This window comes from Phascolarctos cinereus, unplaced genomic scaffold, assembly GCF_003287225.1.
Source record: "Phascolarctos cinereus isolate Bilbo 61053 unplaced genomic scaffold, phaCin_HiC Scaffold_3;HRSCAF=262, whole genome shotgun sequence".
NCBI classification, from domain to species: domain Eukaryota; kingdom Metazoa; phylum Chordata; class Mammalia; order Diprotodontia; family Phascolarctidae; genus Phascolarctos; species Phascolarctos cinereus.
In genome coordinates this window covers 92663796-92689979 of record NW_027555736.1, presented here as the reverse complement: position 1 = coordinate 92689979, position 26184 = coordinate 92663796, and the positions used below count along the sequence as shown (strand labels likewise).

The following is a 26184-nucleotide window of genomic DNA, read 5'->3' as shown; positions in this document are numbered from 1 at the left end:
AAGGTAGAGGAGAATGGTAGCTGGTCAGAAGAGCACATTTTTGTTGAAGCAGTTTGCCTGGCCTGCTCTACATCCTAATGTAGGATGTAATATCCATAGGGTCTAACATCCAAAAGAATTGGATGTTAGAGGACATAAAATTTATTCCACAGACATTCCTACCTCAAAAAGGTACACACTTCTGAGGAAAGGCCTTAAGCATAACACCACTGATAGGAAGTTAACTCTGTTTTCCAGCATTATTGGGAAATGGGTATCAGAGATTAAAGTTGTTAGAGTTGATATATATCCCTAATAGGTATGATTGAGGTGTTTTTTTTAAATGAAAATACAATAATACTTTAAAAAGTATACTAAGTATAATTTCATTAAGCTTTGATAATTCAGAAAGTACTTTAGGATCTTACATTGTCTGACACTTATTATTAGTATCAATTATTGTTACACAATAGACAATAATGATAACACATTCCTATAGGGCTATAAGATTTCAAAGGTGCTTTCCCACAACAACCCTGTGAGATAAGTAAATGATGCTATTAACCCCATTTTACAGAAGAGAAAACTGAAGGTTAGAGGAGATGAAATGTGGTCTAATCTGCATAAGGTCATACAATGGTCAAGTGCTAGAGCAATGATTTGAACCTAAGTCTCCAGACTCCAAGCTCCAGCATTCCTTCCATTACATCATACCAGGACATGTAGAAGTCCTGGCTTACAGAAAGTTCTAGTTAGTAGAACACTGAATAGAGAGTTTTCTGCATAATAGTCCCCGTTAGATAACTACATTTATTCTACAACAGCTTAAATATGCTATTCTGTTGGTTGAACAGACCACCACTGTTAACCAGGGATATGCATCACTTCAGAGCTAATCCTACTCACCTAAAACTAAAGCAAATAATTGAGCTGTTTTGCGTTAAGTCTACAATTTAAAGACAGACTTAATGAAAATAATTTTGTTTATGACAATTATGTGGATGTCTGCATGAAATGCATAATTAGCACAGTAACAACAAACACAGGAGTATTTAGTCCTGCACCTCCAGCCCCCATGTTTGTTGACATACTGTGCTAATAACTGGTATTGAGATTAGAATCCTTCGTATCCTAACCACTTTCCAAGCAATGAGTTTGCCACTGAAAATTCAATGATTGTTCAGGCTAGTGCAACAGTCATTTATAAATTCAGTGATGGTTCACACACATGCCTGAACTATAGAATGGAGAGCAATGGCTAAAGATAAGTACATTGAGCAACTTAAAAAATAAAATCTTTGAATTTCCTTTAGAGGATAAATTCAATTGTTTACAAACGAATCTCTTTTTAAAATATAATTTATCATCAGAGGTTAAAAAGAAAGAATACAAATAAGAATGGGTGACAATTGCTCTATTTCTCAGTAGTTACCCTATTTCCAACAGATTTGGGGTATTCTCAAATTTCCACCTGAATGTCAGAATCTTCTTCTCATACACTAAGCAAACTGCCATCTCTCTACAAAGCCCTAGCATATTTCTATTAATTAACAAGCATGACGATTCTAACATATGGGTCAACATTTTATCTTCAAATTGAAATTCTAGGATTAGAAGAGGAAGAATAGGAAACAATCATCTTGGCAATTTAGTGTAACGAGTATAAAAAACTGATTAGGGCTAACTCTTGAATGGAAACTATAAATGTGTTATTTGATATGTTATTAACACCTGTGAAAGAGAGAGGGAAAATAAATATGGCACAAAGCAAATAATCAGAGAAAGAAACAAGGCCTCATAAAAGGTCTCAACATATATCAAATGTAATTGTTCAGAAAAAAAATCAGATTTATAAAAACACTTTTCTCTAATCCCTCACTAAATGAGAATGATTGAAGATAAGCTAAGGTTTGTTCTTACCAGTATTCCTTTTAGTTCATTCACTGCACTTTCAGAGCCTTTTGAAGATTCTGGCTATAATTAAAAGGGGAAAGGGGTGGGGAGGAGACAGAAACAGCAGGTGTATTATTCTGAATTTAAAACTATTAAGCCACAGAAATATCCATTTGTCAAAAGGTGCTATGGGTTATACTGGCAAAATACATGAATTGCATCATTTTGTTAGGCCCATTTTTTAGATCAAGAAAAAAATAAAATTAGAAATGTTAGTGTTCCCATGGAACAGTTAAATGGAAAACTAAAAAATAGCTATGTTCAAAGCAGTGTGAACTCCCCCCACCCAAGTCAAAGACCAATACCTCCTCTGTAACTTGGAAAGTTGCCCAAGGCACTGAGAGCCTTGACTTTGACTTGACTTTGTGAAAACAGCCAGTTTGTATCAGAGGTGGGACTACAACCTAGGTTTTCTTGACTCCAAAGCTGCTCCACTCTGTCTACTACACTATACTGCCTTTCAAACACAAGATAATGGACTTAAGTACATATAATTTGGTTTTTGTAATTAATTTGATTAACATCACAGCCAAAAGGGATGTATTAAATAATAAGCTTCAAACATTTCTCTTAGGTCTTCTCAGGACTGTCCTTGGAATACCTTCTCATTTTAGCTACTTAATATCTCCTGTCAAGAAGAATGGGAAGGAGCCATATTGAACAAGAAGCAAGTGAGAAGACACAATACTCCTCTCTCCACTTCATTTGGGTCTAGCTGAACACTATTTTTTTTTTTGGCTAGGCAATGAGGTTAAGTGACTTGCCCAGGGTCACACAGCTAGTAAGTATCAAGTGCCTGGAGGCGGATTTGAACTCAGGTCCTCCTGACTCCAAGACCAGAGCTCTATCCACTGCACCAACTAGCTTCCCCTTGAATACTATTTTTAATCACAGATTGTCAGTGACTGCTGCCCTCTCCTCTCATGGGGAAGGGACAGTGGGCAGAGAGATTCAGAAACATAGAATAGTCAGCACTGGAAGGAACCTTGGAAACATGGAACCTCTTTCCTCTGGATTTTACAAATGAAAACTGAGACCTTGAACGTGTTAAAATAGTTGCTGAAGGTCATGTAGCTAGAAAGTCGCAGAGTGGGGACCAGAATCTAGAACTCCCAGTACTGCTTTTTCCACTATACTAGAATGAAGGAAGAGAGACATGTGAAGATGACTGGATCTGAAACTCTTAACGAAGCTTTGGACCTTCAGAGAAACCTAGCAAAATCCCTGTTAATGCTCAATTCATCCCACTTGATGATGGTCAGTTCTGGGGCCTTCACATAAAAGATGGTGGTAAGATCTCTAACTTTCCTATTGTTTCCTCTCACAGGAAGGTAGTGATCAAGAAAAACCAATATAGTAATTATGATTACATTAATAACAATAAGTTATTATTTATATAGCACTTTAAGCTCTGCAAAATAATTAATAAATATTACCTCATTTGATACAACAACTGTGGAAGGTAGGTGATATTACTGTCACCAATTCATAGGTGAGGAAACTGAGGAAGATAACAATTAAGTTACTTTGCCCACGGACATATAGCCAGTAAGGAGCTGAGGCTGAGAACTGTAGTACTCTATCCACTCTACCACTTTCCTCTTGGACATGGAAAAATGACCACACTTCTCTCCAATGGTGGGTTATAAGAGTAATTTGCAAGTTCCTCTACTTGAAGGACACAGGAGGCCTCAAAGCCACCCTTCTCAGTGGGGGAAAAAAAGGGGGGAGAGTGACAGTCAGACAGAGGAAGAGAGAGAAGGAGGGAGGGAAAGAAGAGAGAGAATGGGAGAGGGTTGTTGCTTATATGCAAATTGAGCAAAGGAGCTAAACTTTCACTGCCAACAGTTTTCCTTAAAGATGCCACATGCCATCAGTGCCAATCAAAAGCTTTGGAGACACTAGCTTGGTCATAGCACCCACAAATTCATTTAGAAAATGTGGCCTCCAGGCAGGTCTATGAATGCAAATTGTTCAGCCAGAAAGCTGGTGCTCTTGAACTCACTGCCCAAGCCAGCCAACTGGAAGGCAGCTGGGAATATATACTCTCTTCACTTCTAGCACTGCAGGAAAGCAGGGATGGTAATGCAGAAAAGGGCCTGGACTTTAGCATGCATCAAGCGCGAATGTTATTAAGAAATAAAGATTATTGACCAGTTAAGTCAAAACTAAATCTACGTAGGTTAATTATTACCAGCAAAAAACCCAGTAGTCCACTGATCGTTGTTCAGTTTCTTTCCAGATTTTGAAATGACTTTAAATAATGTGTAACTGCTGAAAGAGTCATATGAAGAAGAAAAAAAAAGATGACATACCAAAAGTGGGGTGGGAGAAACATAACTAAATATTGATAAGCTTAACTTAAAAAAAAAAACCCATTTCTTCCTAGACAACATAATTTAAGATTTATTTGGGTCACCATATTACTTTTGCTTTGCAATAGTTCGGGTTTGCTTATCTATTCCAGAGTAGCTGTGTTTATTAAATTATTAAAAAAAATTCTTTTAAAAAATGCCCTTTCACTTTTATGGCACTTTCACTTGCATTCTGATCACCATTACTACATCTCTGGCAGTGAGGTATGTAGCCTGTATTATTTCTACTTTATTTATAAGCTGAGACACAAAATGTGGTATAATTTTCAGGTTAACATGACTAGTATTCATAATTAGTATCTATTAGAATCAGGCGTCTAGGACACTACGGCACCTCAGAAGCCAGCTAGTTTGACTCCTTCATTTGATGAGGAAACTGAGGCCCAAGGACTTTAAGTGACTCACCCAGGATCACGCAGGAAGTATGCATTAAAGGCAAGATTTAAATCTGGGTGACAAGTGCAGGACTAGAACCTGGATCTCCTGATTCCTAGTTCAGTACTTTTGGCTGTTATATCACTGGACACGAGCTGAGAGCCCAAAACAATAGAAATTACTTGTGCCAGAGGACTTTAGTTTAAAGGCTAAGCCATCCTACCAGCTGTAAATTCTATATCTTGGTTAAGAAGTTATTTTGGCTTTTTTGGGTTATCAGAGTAGGAATGAACCTCCCTATGTGGAAGTCAATTACTTTCTATTTGATAAGTTACTTTCTGATCAGTCCAAGTTGAAAATACAGAGGATTGCAACTGGGGTTAAGTAACTTGCCCGAGATCACACAGCTAGTAAGTGTCAAGCGTCTGAGGCTGGATTTGAACTCAGGTCCTCCTGACTCCAAGGCCAGAGCTCTATCCACTGCGCTACCTAGCTGCCCCCTCCTACTTATTCTCTTGAGGTGACCTACACACAGTGGTCACTCTGGTACCAACCTAGCCAAATTTGCTTCCCATTTATGGTAAAACATAGTGAATGCAGGCACAGAAGCATCTGATACTAACAGAGCCCCAGCTAACCATAAAAGGCACAGATCTATTTTGGAAGAGAGGCACTCTTGAGGATAAGAAAGAGCTTTTAAATTGGGGGAGGCAGAAGGAAAAGTGTCCACACATGTCTAATTAAGAGGAGGAAATAATCCTGCAAAGTGATTTAAAAAATCCCAGTCGGCATCATTTCAATGAGACAGGAATATACAAAACAAAAAGAAGAAGATGGTGTTAATCGCTGTATCATAGAATCTCAAAGTTGAGAGTTCATCCATTTAGATGGGGAGCCTTCTGGACCAAATAATTTAACAAAATCTTCCACCATATTTTCTCCACCTCTAATTGTATTTTTTTTTGCTTTTTTGGTGAGGCAATTGGGGTTAAGTGACTTGCCCAAGGACATACAGCTAGTAAGTGTCAAGTGTCTGAGGTTGGATTTGAACTCAGGTCCTCTTGACTCCAAGGCTAGAGCTCTATCCAACTGCACCACCTAGCTGACCCCACCTCTAACTGTCTTAGAAGAGATTTGATGACTTAATTTTTTAAAAGTGGCAACTCTGGATCTTTTCAGTGTTTTACAGAACTATCTCGGTTCTTCTGACACAATAAACTTCCTAAATGAATCTTAATCAAATGAAAAATCAAGGAAGCAAGGAACAGAAAACATCATGGGGATGACCACCTCACACCTTGTCTTTTGTTTGTGGGGTAACTAACTTTAATGTCGTTAGCTTTAATAAGGAAAAAAAAAGAACTGGAATATCATGAATACTGGATGGATTTGGGTTTGCTATGGAACAAAAACATGTTCCCCTCACCCCCAAAGTAAAACTGCACAAAAATAAACCTTGACATAATGCATCAGTCCTGTTCCTCGACACTTCTGCAAAGGTCTGCTCTATGTTCCCTTTTTCACTTCTAAAGTAAGCACCAAAACAGGGAAAAAAGAAAGAGGATCTAGCTGCTCTATACCTTGGCCTTTGGTCTGGTTGCCTGATTAACTGGTCTAAGATGAACTCCCTTCTTAATCCTATCCATCATTTCTTCAACTGCTTGTCTCTTGAGGTCTGTGACTTCTTCCGCTGTTCAAAGAAAACACGTCAGTGAGTTTCAAATGAAGAAAGCCCAAGAAAACTGTAAGAAGAAATATTTTCTGCTGTGAAATGAGAATTATCTTCTCAATCCATTGCTACTTTTCTGCAATTTGTGATTTAGGAAGATTGCAATCTGCCACACCACAGTCACTATTCAGATGCCGAGAGTCACAGCACACCATGACGCTATTCAGGTGAACAGCAGTCAGGTAGCAAAGTTTCTGTAACAAAGCTGAGTCATAAAAATGGGAAGGCTTTTGTTGTTGTGTTTTTTTTTAATTTTAATTAAGGCATTTAAGTCAATAATGACTCCCCCACATCAAACAATTAAAATGAATTTTGCCCTATTTGTCAGCGTAATTACAGACTTTATTGAATACTTGGTTCATTTCTGGAATTTCTCCAGGTCTTATTAAACCCAACTTTGTACTTAATCCTAAATAATCATGCCTTTTTTCCTTGAAGGGGATTTTATACCTTATTGGCAGACGTCACATATTGTCCCTCCAAGAAATTAGTGCAAAGGAGAAAGTATCAAAGGTTTGACTGCAAAAAACATCAGAGATATTTTCCTCATTGGAGGAAATCCAGACAAAAGCAAACAAATAATAAGTAAAATCTATTCTTCCCCCTCCCCCACTCCATGTCCACCTTTTGCTGATGAAATCATATGAATATAAAACATTCACACAAGCCTGTTAAGGGCATTTTAAATTTCTTGTTGGACAAAAACATAAAACTAGGAATGATTTCAATTAAGTACTTAAATTTTAAAAAGAAGTTCATTTATACTGTGGGCTAACCTTTGTGGTATAAAGACATTATTAAATCAATTGAGATTTATCCAGATGCAGTGAACATACCTGAGATGAGTTACCAGTTCAAGGCCATTTGTTATAATGCTGAAATTTGTTACTTTGTCTTAATCTACTTACAGGTCAAGCTATGCTTACATTAATTATTAGGCCCTATACAAAAGCAGATCATTTGCAGACTGTCCAAATGCAAGATTACTAGCTCTGACTCCAAATAAATAGGATGAGCAAATCTGGAATCTTTCAAAGTATTTGTTATTGGCTGATTTTGAATGGTCCTTAATATTTTGCTTATTTGGGTACGCCTTAGACATCCAAAAGTCTCGGTTTTTGAATTGGGATGAGAATACATATGCCTAAGTCAGTTGGCCGTGACACAGCATGGTACTAACAAGGCCAAGATCAACAGATTCTATCTTCAGAATGGGCGGTTTGCCTTTTTATGTTGTTATTGTCTCAGGGAACTCTTAACTCCAGCTAATCATCTCATAAATGGATATTGTTGTTCACAAAGTAAGACAATGTATATATTCCAGCCATGATGGGTCAGGAGTCACCTAAGTATATACTAAGGCCGGAGGGTTACTTATAACTTGGAACTTTCCCGACACCTTAATGTATAGTTAATTCATAGATGTAAGATATCAAGAAACTGAGATATATCAACGAATCACTATGGGGAGAATTAATATCTTCTGCTGAAACTGCATTAAATTGGATGATACAAACCCCAGGTCTGCCATTTTAGCAACTTTGTGGACAAATGACTCATTGAAAAGTAAAAAGTGGCTTCTGAAAAATGCTAAATTTAAAAAAATATCATTCTGAATTAGGATGGAAAAACTGCATGGCAACTGATGGTAAAACACTTCCTACTAACCCATCAGCACTCTGGAAGACATGACTAAAGCCCAATTAATCACACAAGACAAAACCCAATTAAGGCAGACAGATGGAACATTATGGTCAAAGCTATTTTATTCGTCTAAAACATCTAACATAATAAGAATTTTAAACACTCTCTTACACTTGTTGGTTAGGATAATATTGATGATTCAGAGATGGATAACTATCAATATCCTATAGAGATTTTAAAGAAGAATTTAATTCCTCGGTTTTTTTTTCAAGTAGAAAAGCCTAACTGGCTGAAAGGGAAAAAAAGACAGCAGATTACCCACACAATATACAAGTTTAAAGTTATCTACCTACAAACACACAATATAAATATTTTTTCTTTCTTTCACCCCCATTTGTGTTCATTGTTGAACTAGCCAAAAACAATCTATATGAATTTCAAAATGATTAAGTGGCTTTATAAAATATGGAAGAATAGCCTACAGAGAACCCATGGAATATTTTGTAATTCTTTCTGTAATGAAAGAGTGGGTAATTGTCTCACAAAACCATGTAATCAGAGGGCCAAAAGAAATATTCAGGATGCTGGAGATTAAAGAAAAATGACAAATGAAGACAAATCTAATGTTATTGAACTACCCACCAAATAATCAAATTTTCCTAGGAAATAATGCTGTGAGGTTAGTCTTGACTCAATAACCCAATGCAATTAATTGAGGCTTAAGTTTTTAAGACCTACTTGAAAAATAAGTAGCTTCATTAGAAAAAAAAAAACATCCTCTATAACCTTCTGTTATTACCTAGAGGTGATTAGAACTTTTTTTTTTGCCTCTCTATAACCTTTTGTTATTACTTAGAGGTGATTGGAATGAGTTTCTGAATTTCACTGGATTCCCTAAATCTAGTAATTGGTGGAAGGATGGGGAATCTTTGCTTATTCATTCATTTATTATATTCATAAATCATTCCTTGCCAATCTTTGGAAAAATTAGAGGCAGTCATAGCAAAATGTGCCGGATTCAAAGTCCTTTCTCTGCATGACCATAAGTTACTTCACCAAACAGTAATAACTATAGTTAGGCAACATGAAACCAGTATCCATGGGCTCCTATACTCAAGGAAGTCACAGTACAAATGGTCAGTTGTATCTCACGCAGTTCCAAGTATGCAAGTTATGTTGAGATTGAACCCTAGACTAGATATTTCAGTCTCCAGTTATGAACACAATAGGAAGTTCCATAGTTGAAATCTGGATATTTATGGTGCTAACTACTTATGTGTAAGGTTCTATGAAAAAAATAAGTCATCACCAGGGGCACACAGAATACTGTTTAATCCGCATGTGTTGGTAAGGTACTACGTACCCTTTCTACCAGTATGATTTTAAAGTTATTCTCAGGTACCTTTCTAAATACCATGGACAGATCAAAATGCCCCATCAGTGCTCCTAGTCAAAATCATTTTCAGAAGCTATCAAAGAATTATACTCCATATAAATACTTCTACTTAGTTTCACAAAGCAACAATCTAATGGCAACAGTAGTCGGGAGGAAAGCATTGCTTCATTTCAGTGAATTGTAAATAAAATTTTATTTTTAGAGATTGAGAGGATTTAGAATGCTAGATGTTTTAGTGTTATTAAAGGGTACAGAAGAAGATAACATATTCAAGATACAGTCTGCTTCAGGAGGAATATATTTTATTCTGCGTGACCCCACTGAACCTTAAAAATAAACATGATCATCCTAAAGCAAGATTAAACCAGAGACAAGTTCAAATTGCATAGCTGGGGGGAAGCTAACAATGAATAATCAAGGAAGCTGGGTAATGCTGAGAAACTGCCAAAGGCACAGCTGTCCTTGAATCCAATAATGCTCAGACCAGTACTCTGCCTCCCTGCCATCCTAAGGCCATTACTATTTCCAGGAGCAACCACAAAAAGAGGGAAGGCCCCAGTTCCCAAGTCTCCTTCTGATCCCCTCACCAATATCTGAAGGACTGTAAAAACCCCTGTGCAGAAACTACATCAAATCTCTATTCATAAACCTTATTATCAACATTTCAGAGCCAGAGAGAGTTCATATTGGGCAGTATTTGTACATAAATGACTAATGTCACATAACTGAATAAAGTGAACAAAGGTGACATTTACCAGTTTCTGGCTGAACTGCTTTTTCTTTCTTGGCTCCACTGCTGCTTGGGTGGGATCTCTTTCGTATCATGGACATGAGAGACCTTTCAAGAAAAAGAAAAGAACCAGGAGAAGCCCCTAAATTCCTCTTCACAGTGCTATTTTTCATAACTCAGAGATTTTTATAATTTCTATATCTTAAAGCACTAATAAATGTTTAGCTTCTCTTTATGAGCATAAGCCTTTTAACTGGTGACCAAGGACAAATATAGCTGATATTGCTTCCTTATTACTACGAGAGTTTCTGAACATAGAAAAATGTGGTATGCCTCTACAACTAGACACAGAGAGAACTACAGTGGAAAGGATGCTTCATTTAGAGGAAGAGAACCTGCTCTGCTACTTACTATTTGTGTGACCTTGAATAAGTCACATAATTTATCTGAGCCTTAGTTTCCTCAGCTGTAAAAGGGAGGGCTGAGCTAAAAAATCTCTAAGGTCCCTTCTGGTTTCAAATCCACGATCCCACAAAAGTACTGCAAAGCTTGCTTTTGATTTTTTTAAAAACAATTATTATCTATGAAGCAAAAACATTTAAGAAGCCAAATGGGTGGTTACATAATAAAACAGAAGTCTTTACATCTAGAATGTTCTCAGAATTGCTTTCAATTTTATGGCTAAGGTAATTCTCAAGCCTTTTTTTTTTAAAGGATAACTTAGCACAAGTGAAAAACCTTTTAAACAGCTCAAAGAGGAAAAAAAATAGTGCATAAAATCTAAAAAACTCTTATCTGCTCAGCCTTACCTGATGTGCAAAACCATAATGTATTAACTGAAATTCCTAAAAGCAGAAAACAAAACTAGGGAGGAAAAATAAACCAATCCCACTAGTTTCTCAAGCCTAAGAGGAATTTGGAATTTTAAAACATAAGAAAGATGTGTGTCAAAATGCCTCATCCTTCTGTACTCAATGAACCTACCAGCCAGTTACATATTCTCCACACCACAAAAAAGAGCTCTCAAGTAATACACTACCTTCAAAAAAGTTTTCAGAGCACTATGACTAGTCACCATTTGTACTTTCCTAACATTCTAACCAAGGTACATAAGCCTTTCCATTTATTCTTTCCTCAGCTAGGCTAGAAGTGCAGGGACTATTAGCAGTTCTGATTCCACTGACTGGCATAGGTGCTTTGACCTGTTTTGGACCTGAGGCAGTTTGGTCCTCTTTACAGGCAATCTGTAAACCAGTCTTGAAAAATGATGCTACCATAAGGAAATCCAAGTGCTTTGGTATATTTAGTTTCAAAAGTATAGCAATCTTTACAGATCTACTTACCGGATTGGATTAGGAGGTGGAGGGGGAAGAGGTGGAGGAGGAGGTGGTGGAGGTGGCACTGAATTTTCTGACTGGTGTACTCGTTTCTGGAGTTCATCAACTATATGGAGAGCAAATATGAGGCAGGGAAAGGATTTAGTGAAAAAAAAAAACCCAATCATAGGCCTTCAAAACAAAATAGAATTAGGACTAGAGGGCTTAGACATGAAAAAGGCTGCACATTTTATCTGGCCTAACCTCCAAATTTCACACATTAGAATACAGGCTCAAAAACTGAGAAAGTTAACTACCTTTGCCAAGGTCACAGACTGTCAGCAGCAGATTAGAAGTCACTACTTCTGACTCCAAATATTGTGCTCCAAATACAGGGTGTCTCCAAAACTATTAAAACTTTAAAAATGCACTAAGATTTTTGGGATATCTTGTACTATCAATAAGGAAAAATCAGAAAATAATACAACTCCCTCTTAGAATATACATTTTTTCTACCATATGGCTCTACTATTCCTCTTAGTGTTTTTCCCTCATAGATGATGTCAAAAAATTGTAATCATCTTCTATAGCTACATCAAAATTAAGTCAGAATAGCTGACTGGGTAGGTGAGTGAGTGAATAGATTGAAGAGGAAAAGTTTATTTACAAAAGAAGGAATTATTCAATATAGATTTTTCAAAACTTTAAATGGTTGCCTTCAGAAATAGATGGGTTAGTGGTCAATTTTAAGAATAACATGTAACAACAGATTCTAATGGATACCAACTCTCCTTAGTCTCCCTGACACCCATGCCAATTTGCTTTTTGAGGCAACTAGTGACAGCATCTGAATTTTAACCATTTTACTAATATTCTTTTTTATATTAAATTTAAACAGATTTTGGAATGTTTGTAATTTACAATCTCTGTATCAATGAGAAACATGGCAACAATTATTTGAGTATGTGAAAAGGCTATGTACTAGAAGCTTATTATCAAGTAAGAAAGAAAAGTATATATATATAAACATGTAAAGTAAAATATTACAAGGTTATAGATTAGGGGCTACAGAAATTCAAAAAAGAGGTTACTTTCATTTGAGGAAATTTGGGGAAGCATTATGGGACATGATTTTTGAGTGGGGTTTTATTGAAGGAGGGGTAGGATTTTAAAACAGGGAGATCTAGGGGGAAGTTATTATAGGCATAAAGCATGCCTTGAGAAAAGCCTCAGAAATCTCAGGTCACATGTATGGAACAGACTCATCGAACAGTGTCCATGGGATTTTTAACATCTTCTAAGAAATGTGCTATAGGATCTCCTCAACGAATTCTTAACTCAAAAGAAATAGGTCCAGTAATACACATGTGAGAAAATGAATGCAAAATGTCTTTTCCATACTATATATAGCATGCAGCTGAATGGATAGTCCATTGACAGTTAATTAGTACATATACCTGGAGACTGGCAGGAGAGATATACAATGAGCAAGGCCCAGAACCAAATCATCAAGAATAGGCTGGACCACACATAGAAAGTTATGCAGCACTTTCAATAATCTTGTTCTCTGACACATAACCATACACACATAAAAATATATGCACACATATATACACATATGTCAGTCAATAAACATGTATTAAGCACTTATGTGGCTGGTGTGCTAACTATATTAAATACAAAAACAGGCAAAGATAGCCCCTGCCCTCAAGGAGCACACAATTGAAAGCAGGCAAACAAATATGCACAAATAAGTTATATATAGTATAAATAGGAAACAATTAAGAGAGGGAAGGCTATAGAAGTGAGAGATTAGGAAAGGCTTCTTGTAAAAGATGGGATTTTAGGTAAAACTTAAAGGCAGGAGGCAGAGATGAAGAGGAAGAGTATTCCAGGCATGAGACAGGACCAGAGAAAATGCCTGGAGATAAGTAATGGAGCATCTTATTCATGGGGCAGCAAGTAGGCCTATGGTCACTGAATCAAAGAGTACATGGCAGGGAATAAAGTATAAGAAGAAAGGAAAGGTAGAAGGGGCCAAGATTATGAAGGCTTTCAACAAAAAACATGGTTTTTTTAGTTTGATCCAGGAGTGCAGCAATGAAGGCCTTATCACCAGGATGGTAGGTATCACCAGAGTAATGTCATATAAAAAAGTAGTTAAAATAGTAGAAACAGGACCTGGCAACTGATCAGATATGGGAATGAGAGTGAGGTGTTGAGGATAACACTTAAACTGCTAATCTGGATGGCTGGGAGAAAAGTAAAACCTTTAATAGTCAAAGGGAAGGTAGAAAAAGGGGAGGGTTTGGGGAAAAAGATAAATGAGTTCAGTTTTCAACATGTTGAGTTTAAAATTATAAGTGACATCCAGTTGGAGATGCCCAAATGGCAGCTGGAAAAGGGTGACTGGAGGTCAGCAGACAGATTGTTGTTTAGTTGTTTTTCAGCCATTTCCTATTCTTTGTGACCCCTTTTGGGGTTTTGTTCTGTTATTTTTGGCAAAGATACTGGAATAGCTTGCCTTTTCCTTCTCCAGCTCATTTTACAGGTGAGGAAACTGAGGCAAACAGGGTTAAGTGACTTACCCAGGATCACAAAGCTAGTAGTATTTGAGGCCATATTTGAACTCAGGTCTTCCTGACTCCAGGCCCAGCACTCCATCCACTGTACCATGTAGCTGTCCCTCAACAGAAAGGTTAGCATTGGACAGATGTGAGAATCATCTGCACAGAAATAATTGAATCCATGGAAGCTGATGAAATCACCAAGTCATTGGTGGGCCCTGAATAAAGTGTTAGGAGATACCCAATATTAGCAGGGCCGGGGAAGTGAAATGATCAAATATTGCATTATGAAGAGAAACAGAGGCGTGTTAGATAAAATAGAGAGGGAAGAGAATACTGGCTACTTGAACGTTTTAGTCATGCAGACCTAACATGGGCACAGCAACCGGAATGGGAAAAGAGGTGATGATGACAATAAAATATTTCAGTGGTAGAATTGATAGGATTTGGTGACAGAATGTGGGGGCAAGAAGCCAAATATAATTTTAGCTATTTCATCATGCATTGTCTAATAGGACAAGTTCCTTGAATGCAGAAGCTGTATTTTCTTTTATTTATAGTGCTTAGTACAGTGCTGGGCATAAAGAAGCTATATAATAAATGCTGGCTGAATCAAACAAACTAAGGAGCCCTACTCTCTGCTTCTCCTAATGACAAAATCAACAACAAACATAATTGTCTACCATGTATATGGCACCATACTGAAAACTAGAGTGGGAAAACAATAAATAAGTTCATGCTCTCAAGGATCTCATAGACTAAGAGGGTTAGTTTAAAAAAAATCGTAAATAATTATGACACAAGGTAGATTAAACGAGAGGAAGAGTCTAAACAAAGCACCAAAGAAATACACGGGAAAGGTCCATTTCTGCTGGAAGATTAGGTATCTGGCACCTGAGCTAGACTCTGGGAGAAGACAATTTATTTGCCAAGTTAAATAAAAAACAGTTTAATGATCATACACCAAAAACCACATGATAATCAGTTTTTACAAGGGAATAAAACTATTTTATCATTTCACCATTTGTTAACACAGTAAACTAAACCGTCAAATTTAACAAGTTACAAATTTCTGGCCTGTTAGCAACTTCAAACTAGACAGGAGGCCCAGATAGTAGCAGCTTAGGGTCCCAATGTGAAACTTGCAAAGTAAGATACTGTTGAGATTAATCAAGAAGACTGCTCCTCGGAAGAATTTTACCCACTTGAAAACAGTACTCTTTGACGATCTGCACACGGAGTCCATAAATAAGGGCACGTCCCCTTTTCAAAAGTTTGCAAAGTAAGAGTTATCAATCATAACCTGAACTAAATGGTCCTACATCGAAGGAAGGCAAATCTGGAAGCGTCTGCTGCTTCTCTACCAGGTGGCTTTGATCTCCAACATTTGGGGGCTGATGTTCCATCACGGTGTCCGGAGGGGCCTGGGACAACTGAGCAACAGTGGCCAACGCCTCCGTGGGAGGAAATATGGAAGTCATTTCTTCCGTTTTCGACAGTACAGCTTAGAAAGTGCCCCGGACCTAGTGAAAGATTATTTTTTTGTGCTTTGAGTTCGGAATCTGCCCCCTCGACTTGAGCCTTCGAACAGCCTCCCGCATGTGCTTGGGCTGCAGTGGGGGCAGCTCTCCCCACTTCTCACACACGTCCAAAGCTTCTTCTACCACTTCCCCCACGAAGACCTTGGAAATGCCCGACATGGCAATGACGACGTTCTGAGACACCGAGGTGCCCGTGATAGACTGGATGAGACGCTTAATAGCGGCCTTGGGGAAGGCGGACCGACGGTACATTTCGTAACGGTTCAGCTGCTCTTCAGAAAAAGAAGACACCAGGATCTGCATCTTCTGAATTTCGTCTTCATCTACTTTGTGCTCTTTCTCTTTCCTCTCTTTCGTTTCGATCTTCAGCTTCTTGGCTGCGGAAGGAAGTAACGAGTCCTCCCTTCCAGTCCCCGTGAAATCCGACGCTTCCTGGCCCTTCAGCTCGGCGTCTTCGGCCGAAGCCTCCTTGGAGTCCCCGTTCTCTTCGCCGTCTGTGTCCTCCGGAGCCGCGTCGGGCAGCTGGACGGCTCCCGGGACCGGCTCAGGGGTGGCGGCAGCGGCAGCGGCAACGACGGGCACCTCGTCCGACGCGGAGCCCTCTCCGGCCTTCTCCGGGGACGAGTCAACCGGATCGTCCATGGCGGCGCTGCGGGAGCAGAGGCGAGAGCGGAGTCTCTCCGCCCCTCCCCGGGAAGCCACCGAGCCGGGCCGGGGCCGGGGAACAAACGAACTTCCGGCGGTCGCGCCGCGATGACGACACCCTATACGGAGCGTCGGAGGAGCCAGAAAAGACGCTGTTTAACCGAACGAAAAGAAATACGTAGGGACTGCATCTAGTGAATGAGGAGCAGATTGCAAAAATGCAGGACGAGGAAGGATTAGGGCAGGCAGGTACTAAGAGATAATTTGGTTTGAGTGTAGAGCATGTGCAAGAGTGAAGAGCAAAATAGGGCTAGAAGGGTAGTTGGAGGTAGACTCTGGGAGACTCGAAATACCAAACTAGGAGAACTTATATTTTATCATAAATTCAATGGAGAGCTAATGAAACTGTATTGTTTTAAAGATGGCCGGACTCGTGCATTGGCTATACCATTTCAACAGATGTGTGAAGCGGGATGGAAGCAAAGAGGCTAGTTAGGAGGCTGCTGTAACATTCCACGACAGAGATCCAGAATGGGGGGGAAGGGATCAAAGGGGTGACGGATGGAAGGGAGGCGTGAATAAAACCAGATATTGTGCAGTATGGGATCGTAGTACTGGACCTAGAGTCAGGAGACCCCCGATTAGAATTAGGCCTCAGAAATTACCAGCTGTGTAGCCATGAGCACATTCCCATTTTGTTGTTCAGTCATGATACCATGACCCCATTTGGGATTTCTTGGCAAAGACACTTGGAGTGGTTTGCCATTTCCTTCTCCAGCTCATTTACAGATGAAGAAACGGAGGCAAACAGGGTTAAGTGACTTGCCTAGAGCCACACAGCTAGTAAGTGTCTGAGGCCAGGTTTCCACTGAGCAAGACGAGCCTCCCTGATTCCAAGCCCAGTGCTCTGTCTACTGTGCCAGCTAGCTGCCCCTTACTCAGTATTATTGCAGCAGGATCCTATGACTTTCCCATGGGGTTTAGGAATATAGCATTAAATATGTGGCTGCAAAATTATATGTTAGGATAACCTTATGTGAAATATGCTTATATTTCTAAAGTCTAACACAAAAATTAAAAAATCTGCAACAACAACAAACCTTATATGAAACACTGAAACAGTAATGGAGAGAATAACCTTTTTTTTAAAATTAATCTCTAAAAGAGATTTACTCCACTGTGTGTGGTGATCCAAATTTTACAAGTCCCATGCTATCCATCTAGCATTTATCAGTTTCCTTGTCTGTGCAATAAAAAAAGTTGAACCTGGTGATTTCTAAGGTTCCTTCCAGCTCTTTGTTCTAAGATCCTATGGATATATTCTTTGAGTTATACTTTCACTGAATTAAGTTTTGAGGTTACACATGTGGAATGCTGGAGAGGCAGTGTGGTATAATGGATAGAGAACCAGCTTTGGAATCAGAAAGACCTGAGTTCAGGTTCTACTTCTGACCTGTGTGATCCTGGGCAAGTCACTGTACTAATCAGAACTTCTAGAAACAAGCTGGACGTGGTGTATTTGTTAAAGGAGTTTCCTCATTGGAAAATCAAGCCAAACACAAGCCTTCTATATGCCAGACACTATGCTAAGCACTGGGGATAAAAAGGCAAAAAACAAACAAACAAACAAACAACAACAACAACAACAACAAATCAGATCTTGTTCTTAAGGAGTTCACAATCTTATGGGGGAGACAACATGCAAACAACTATGTACAAACAATATATATATTGAATAGATAAATTCCTTACTAATGAAAGCACAAATCTAGGCCAAAAAATGTGGGTTACTGTATGTATTATACCATTAAGTGTGGTATTAAGAATATTATTATCCATTGTGTGTCATGAAATGTTCAATATGCTGATGGCCACATCCTGTCTTGCTTAGGTTAAAAAAAAAAGGCAAAACAATACATAATAGAAAGAACAGTATTCCCCGACTGTCTGAAAACCTAAAAAAAAAAATCTACCAAGTTTGGGATATTTCCAGTTTGTTTCAATTAATTCTAAGATCTTAGATAAGCCCAAAGTGCATGAAAGAAGCACAAGGACTAATGGATAGATTGCTTCACCATCCCCTGTAATTCCGTAAAGCTAGAACAGTTTGAGCTAAAGGAGTTTAAATGCTAACCTTGAGCTTGCGCAATTTTACCTGAGTGCTTTAGATTTTTAGCCCTCTCCTCAGAATTCTGACACTTCAGCTCCAATTCCTTCTTATCTTCTTCCAGAAGCTCCAGTTGCTGTTTGAGATTATGGATCTCCTTATGGAGTGTTTCATTATCTAGTTGCTCTTCCAATTCTTTAACCTGTAAATTTTAAACATTTTATGTGGTTACTGTCATCCTTCGGCAGGGAAAACAGAAACGATTGTTCTTTGACTGTACTTCACAGACAGATACCATGGGATACTTAAAAGACTACAAAAATTCTGGTTGCTGATTATGACAATCTGAATTACAGAATCTGAGAACTGGGAGAGACCTCAGTGGCCATGTAGACCAACCTATATACAGAAAGAACTCCCACTCACCCATTTGACACGTGGTAGTCTAGCCTCTGTGTGAGGACCTCCAAGGAGGGGAACTACCCACTTCTCAAGGCAGCCCATTCCACTTGTGGATGGTTAAGAAGTTTTGTTACTTTTCTCTTAAGTCAAACCTCAATTGGCTTCTTTGTAGCCCTCTCCCTTTTGCTTCTAGTTTGGTGCCTTCTCTCTCCAGGGCCAAACAGGAGGAGTCTAATCTCCGATTCACACAATATCCTTTCAAATACTTGATGCCAGCTTCCATATCTCTCTTAATCTACTCTTCTATAGGCTAAACAGTTGTACTTCCTTCAACTGATTCTTTTATGTCATGAACCAGAAGCCCTTCACCATCCTTGGTGCCCTACTCTGTACACTCTCCAAATGATCAATATCCTTCTTAAATTGTGGTGCCCAGAACTGAGAGTAATATTCCAGGAGAGGTCTGATAAGGGCAGAGTGAAGCGGGACTGTCACTTTCCTGTTCCTGGACTCTGACTCTCAATGCAGCTCAAGACGTCATTAGTTCCTTTGGCTGCTACATCAATCACACTAGTAACTTATATGGGGTACTTTTAGAAGTACATCAAACACCAGACCTTTTTCAGAACAACTATATAATCATGCCTTCCCTATCTTATACTTGTCAATTGTACAATGCAGCTAGGTGGTTCAGTGGATAGAGGACCAGCCCTGGAGTCAGTAAAAACTGAGTTCAAATGCTGCCTTGGACACTTACTAGCTTTGTGATCCTGGGTAAGTCACTTCACCTCTGTTGCTTCAGTTTCCACTTCTACGAAATGGAGATAATAATAGCACCTACCTCCCAAGATTGTTGTGAGGATCAAATGAGATAATAGTTGGAAAGCACTTAGCTTAGCACATAGCAAGCACTATATAAATGTTAGCTATTATTATTATTGTTTGTATCCAAGTGCAAGGCCTTACATTTGACTCTATTGGCTTTAGGTACAGTCCAGTGCTCTATACTGTCAAGATCCTTGTGAATCCAACTGACATCTATTTTATGGCATCTGCAAATTTGATAAGCACACCATTTATGCCTTTATCTAAACCTCTGATAAAAATGTTAAACAGCATAGAGCCAAGCACAGATCCCTGTGGCACTTCACTGGGGACCTCCTGTCATACTGACCTACTCTTCAGCTCCAAACATACAACCAACTCTGAATCCATTTAACTGTATTATCATCTATTCCATATCTCTCCATCTTCTCTATGAAAACGGTATGAGATAACTTCATCAAAAGCTATGCTAAAATATAGGAAACCATTTTCATAGCACTGACCTTCAATGATTACCTTAGAAATAGAGCCCAAAAAGGAAACAAGGTTAGTCTGTTTGTATTGAAATTATGCCAGCTCTTTGTAATCACCACTTTCCTTTTCAGAACTTCATCAATTATAAGAAGCTGACTTAAATTTTTCTTTTACCAGGCCCAAACAAATGGCATAACCTCAAATAGTGCAGAGATGGGTGAAAATTTACTTAAAGCAGTTAAAGCCCTCTATCTGGATTAACTTTCTAGTAAGAAATCCAGATATTTGGTAAACTTTTGGATCTGAAGTTTGGATCACTCAAACAACAAACATTTATTAAATGCCTTCTACATGCCAGGAGTTGATTTGGCACTTTGGACATAAAGTCCTCGAGGAGGTTACATTTATTAAGAGGGAAACAACACTGATCCATGTAAGTATTTCCAAAATAAGTACAAGTACAGGGAGAGGCTATTTTGATGAAAGCTGTGTTAATTAAGAAGAGCTTCATATATGAGATAGGGCTTAAATTGAACTTTGAAGGAGCTGGGGATTCTTGATAGGCTTAGTGCATTCGAGGCATGGAAAATAGCCTGTACAAAGGCTTCCATCTCTAGTGATGGGAAATGGGATGTTGTAAGTGAGAAAGAACAAGAAGGTGAGTCTGACTAGGAGAAAAGTCTGTGAAGGGGAGTAAGCCTGGAAAGGTAGGTTGGAGCCAGATAGTCAAAGACTTTAAAAGCCAAACCAAGGAGCTAATATTGGATTCTATAGACAACAGGGAACCACCGCAGCTTATTAACCAGGAGAGTGATTGGTTAAACCTGGGCTTTAGGAATAACACTTTGGCAGCTTATGTGAAAGATGGACTGGAGAGGGGAGAGATTTGAAATATGAAAAAAATTTAGGAGGCTCTTCAATATTCTAGACAAAAGGTGATGAAATCCTGAACTAGATGATTTGATGGCAAAGGTCCAGATCCAGTAAGACTGAAGGATGTTGATGGGGCAGCTAGGTGGCGCAGTGGATAGAGCACCAGCCCTGAAGTCAGGAGGACCTGAGTTCAAATCCGGCCTCAGAGCAAACACTTGACACTTACTAGCTGTGTGACTCTGGGCAAGTCACTTAACCCCAATTGCCTAAAAAAATGCAAAAAAAAAAAAAGACTGAAGGATGTTGAAATTTTTCCAAGATCATGGACTAAATCGCCAATAATACTACAGTTGTGTGTGAATTATCTAGGAGAAACAATGATTCTGATATTGTCTCATTTTGTGATAGTAATTCTCATGTATGTGTGCTTCTACTGGCAGTGAGATAACTTAGAATATCTGATCCTGACAAGATGAAACTTGATTGAGTCAGTTTCTCCACATTTAGTTAGCTCTCTGTCAGCTGAGTGCTGGTTTTTGTGCCACATCCATGTTTTATTGCTCTCTTTTGTTGTATTTTTAATCCTGAGGTTTTTAAGAATGGATACGACTCCAGACAAACATGAAAAAGGTATATCGGTCTTAAAGAGCATACTTTGATAAACGGTGGAGATATTGTAGTAGCTGTTGGCATGAAGAAGTCACATATTTTAAGGATCATTCAAGCCCACAATGAAGCAGAATTAGGTGCATTGAACTGAAATGTAAAGTATGATAGAAAATTAAAAACAACACCCAAAACTGACAAACTGAAAACCAATCTAATCCTCAGAAAATAAGCAATGATCTTCAAAAAGACCTGGCAGGCAGCTAGGTGGCACAGTGGATAGTGTTGAGCTTGAAGTTAGGAAGACCTGAGTTCAAATCTGGCCTCAAACACTTACTAACTATGCAACCACTTGTGTCTGCTTCAGTTTTCTCAGTTGTAAAATGGGGGTCACAATGTCACCTATCTTCCAGGGGTGTTGTGCAGATCAAGTTAGATAGTATTTGTAAAGTGCTCGGCACGCTATTTGGCACATAGTAAGCACTTATTAAATGTTTGTTCTCTTCCCTTCCTTAGAAGGCTTATTAGTGGTTCCTCTACAAGGCAGCACAAGCTTCTTGAAGGTGGAAGAATAATAAGGGGAAAAAGAACCAAGCAATTGCTTACCACCACCATGAAGAAGAAATACTTATGAGCAATACAGTATAGATCTAGGAGGACTGAAGCTTTGAAAGAGGTAATTTCTTACTCATGAGATTTTTTTATTCAATACTTTATCAAAACTGTTACCAGAAGTCCAAATGATCCGGTAAGACCATCAAACATACACACTCAAAGAATGTTTGAGGAATTTTATTTAACTTCCAGTGAATCTGAAAGGTTAGCCCTCTTTGAGGGAATGATGGACTGTGATAAATACAATGATATACTGAGACAAAGAACTTTTCCAGAATTACAGAAATTCTCAAATGGAAACGGACCCCTGGAATGTGGATTTTGCACCCTGCCATACATCATGAAAGGTTAAGAAATTTATTGAAGACATGGAAATAAATTTCCTTCTCAAATGGCCGTGGAACTCAACTGATTAAAACTCAACTGAAAATCTATGGGTTACAATAAAGGCTAAACTTGGGAAAATGGACTGTTCATCGAAGTGATGCTTAATATTCAATATGATAAAAAAAATGTGGTTTCATGATGAAGAATAAAAAATGTGCTTTAATCTTATAAATTTAATGACATGTCATGTAAATCAAGTGGCTACCGTTAAAGGAAATCTTGCATATTAACATACACATATAAAGTCAAAGATAAAAAGAGAAGATTCAAATATACCAAAATATTTATAGCAGCACTTTTTGGGTTAACAAAGAATTGGAAAGAAAGCATATGCCCATTCATAGAGAATGGCTAAACAAGTTGTAGTACATGAATATGATGGAATTAATGTGCCTTAAAAAAGATTAAATGAAAAATACAGATAACCTTTAAAAACATATGAATCTATGAAACATGAAGTAAATAGAACCAGGAAAACAATAGATATAATAATGGCTATTACAATGTAAATTGAAATTCAAAGAACAATTATGAAATGACCAAAATTAATAGTGAAAAATTTTAATGAGTAAGGAAGAGATGTAAAAGGACACCTCCTTTCCCCCAATCCTTTGTAGAAGTAGGGGCTCCATGGGCGTGACATATTACATATATTTTTGATGCACTAATTGATTTTACTGAAATTCTTTTTCTTTTTTTTAAACGTAATTCTTTGCTATATGGGATATTCCCTGGTAGGGTAGAGGGGAAGAAATACAAAGAGAAAATATAGGCGATATAAAAACAAAAGATATCATTAAAGATCTATTTTAAAATATTTTTAAAGATGAAAAAGTTCTAAGGTTAATTGTACATCAATCAATGTAATTACTTCACTTTGTCCCAAATAATTCACACATAGTTGTACCTAAGTAGATTAACTTAACTCTGTCCCTCCATCCTAGCCCTTTCAATGATTATTTTGTAAAAATAACAGCACTCCCCAAAATAAATCGCAATTGTTATTGAATAGAGGGGACATGTAAGTATTAACAAATGGCATCTTATAAGCTCTTTCCTCCTTCCACCCCCGACTCTACCCCCAAACATTTTAAGTGCCGCCAGTGCTGATGTAATTTTTCTAAAGTAGATATTTTAATTTTAAAGTCCTTGTTCCACCTCTTTCCCTCTCTCCTCTCCCACTTCCTCTCTCTTCAGCCACTACAAGGACTATCCTTTTCTGCTTGAAGCCTCCAGTTCCCTATGGGTAGGCTACGTTGGCTTGAATGGCACATTGAAAGAACCACTCACCAACTCTTTAAATGTATACAATTTGGGATAGTTGACAAAACTAGCTTTTCTATAAGCAAGCAATTACTACTCCCATGGGTCTCTTTTACTCCCTTGAAAGTTAGGGAATAAAGCTTCAGTATTCCCTAAAGATAAACTTTGAGAATTTTTTTTTTGAGAATACTTTACTTCAAAACCTAAGACATACAATCAACTCTCAATTATCCAGGTTCTGCATTATCCATTCCCTTCTGCTTCCTTCCCTTGCTCCTTCCTATCTTTTACTATTCATTTGAACTTTAAATACAGTGTGTCCTTTAGTTCAGTTTGGTAATTTTTTTTTTGGTCAAGGCTGGCTGCAAGAAGACAGAAACCAATGAATAACGTGAAGTGTAGAATTATATATGTGGACTTCATTCATCCATTCTGTACTGACCCCTCAGTTAGAACAAATAATCAATAACTAGCTGACTGTGTTTAAATTTAAAAGAAAAAAATTTTTTTTAAAGTCTTCTGAAAGAAAATCTAGCTTTACCTTTTGTTGATGTTGAATTCTCTCTTCTTCTAAGATCTGGGTGAGTTTTGCATTTTCCTCTAAAGCTTTCAAAAGCTGCTGGTCAGGGGCCGAGCTCTGCAGCAGAAGGTGGCTTTGTCTCTTAAGCTTGTTTTGTTCAATGAACATCTGCAAAAGTTAATAACAAAGAAATAGACAAACTGTTCCACTTAGATCTCCAAGTGCAACTTGATGAAAAGAAAAAGAAAGGCCCATTGAATTTTCATTTCCAGGGTAGGTAAAGGAATACATCTTAAAGGCTCTTTAGCTGAGCTAAGATGCTGGGGGGAAAAAAAAGACAGCATTTAACACAGCCGTATAAATACCAAGAATATCCTAGACAATATTTTGGGGGGCACTACAATGTGTTTACTCCCACACAGATTAAACAGTAGTTAGCAGAAGTAAAAATGATTTTTTTTTCTTTTTTACTTCACTAATTTTTTTTCACCCTATACATGTAAAGCGGGAGGGTGACCCCAGGGTCACATTTTTCAAACTCTGAAATTTGTTTTTTTCTGGATCAGCATTCCAGTCTTCAGGTACTCTATATCACTTTAAAAAAATATAAAGCCCACATATTCCATAATCACATCTAGATCTGCTCTTACTTTTTCCCAAGAAAGATTTACCACAATCCTCCGATTAGACATGATCCTAAAATGTGATCACCTATGGAGGCTACTTTCCTCCCTTCTCTCTTCCCTTTCAAGGATAGGGCATGAGAATAACCTATTAGCACTAAAATCACTGTCAGGGGGACACAAACCAGCAGGGGACTCGGGGATCTTGCAAATAGCAGACACCCAATAAACATTTGTTGAATGACTAAATAAATAATACAGGGTGCAAGCTACTTGAGGACAGGGACCATGTGTTGTTCTTCATCTGTATGTGACCTTCAGTGCCTGGCCCTAAGTATCAAGATACAGAGCAGCACTTAATTAATGAGTCTTAAATGAATCAGGGACAGGGATGGGCAATAATGATTTAGCTTTGCCTGGAAAACAAAACATATCAATTCCACCATCTGTAGGAGCTAGAGGCAGGAACGACATGAATGCTGCAGATCTGCTCTTTGGAAGCATGTGCTTCCACCTGTCAGTCTCTCATGTGTAGAATACACTCAACCAAGATACTTTTTTTCATGCAGAAAAATGACAGAACACTATTATTTGCACCCTGATTAATTTTCAGAGCTTGGCATTCACAAACAGCAACATCAGCTGCAGGGAAGCTTGGCATAGCCTGGCATCTAGCATTATTTTGTAAAATGTGTGCATTTAAAGCCTTAGGACACTTGATTTCCTATAGGACTCACTGCCTGTGTTATTTGTTGGCACTAAACATATGCCATGAGTGGCAGAGCAGTATGATGGACAGAGTGCCGAATTTCAGGTCAGACCTGACATTAAATCCTGGCTCTGCTACTGGTGCCACCTTAGACAAGCCATTTGTCTTTTCTGGGCATTAGTTTCCTAATGGATTAAAAAGAAATAAAGCAACAGACCTGGAGTAAAAAAGACCTGAGTTCAAATTCTGCCTCCAGACACTTATTAGCTGTGTAACCCTGGGCAAGTCACTTAATCTCTATTTGCCTCAGTTTCCTCATCTGTAAAATGGAGATAATAGTGGCACCTACCTCTTAGGGCTGTTGTGAGTATCAAATGCAATAAAACTGTAAAGCACTTAGCAAAGTGCCTGGCACATAGTAAGCACTATGTAAGTGTTAGCTATTAACATTATTATTACAAAATTATGGTGGCCTCTGGGAACACAGGGAGCCTGTCTTGACACTTCTTTATGGGATATGCCATGGTCTC

The 26184-nt window shown here is 38.3% G+C and overlaps 2 protein-coding genes across 2 annotated transcripts in view; both read right to left on the bottom strand.

Annotated features, from left to right (window-relative positions):
* SHTN1 (shootin 1) overlaps positions 1-26184 on the bottom strand; it is a 116743-nt gene that overhangs the window by 27870 nt on the left and 62689 nt on the right. Inside the window, 6 exon segments of the mRNA XM_020988167.2 lie at positions 1900-1953; positions 6263-6372; positions 10207-10289; positions 11525-11624; positions 18406-18559; positions 24344-24490. Coding sequence (XP_020843826.1) covers positions 1900-1953; positions 6263-6372; positions 10207-10289; positions 11525-11624; positions 18406-18559; positions 24344-24490 — 648 coding nt within the window.
* On the bottom strand, positions 11536-16341 carry LOC110209550 (transcription initiation factor TFIID subunit 11-like). The gene is made up of 2 exons (XM_078151039.1): positions 15270-16341; positions 11536-11624 (listed from the first exon to the last, which is right to left on the bottom strand). Exon 1 carries the CDS (start codon positions 16245-16247, stop codon positions 15588-15590), a length of 660 nt encoding a protein of 219 aa, XP_078007165.1. The 5' UTR covers positions 16248-16341; the 3' UTR covers positions 11536-11624; positions 15270-15587.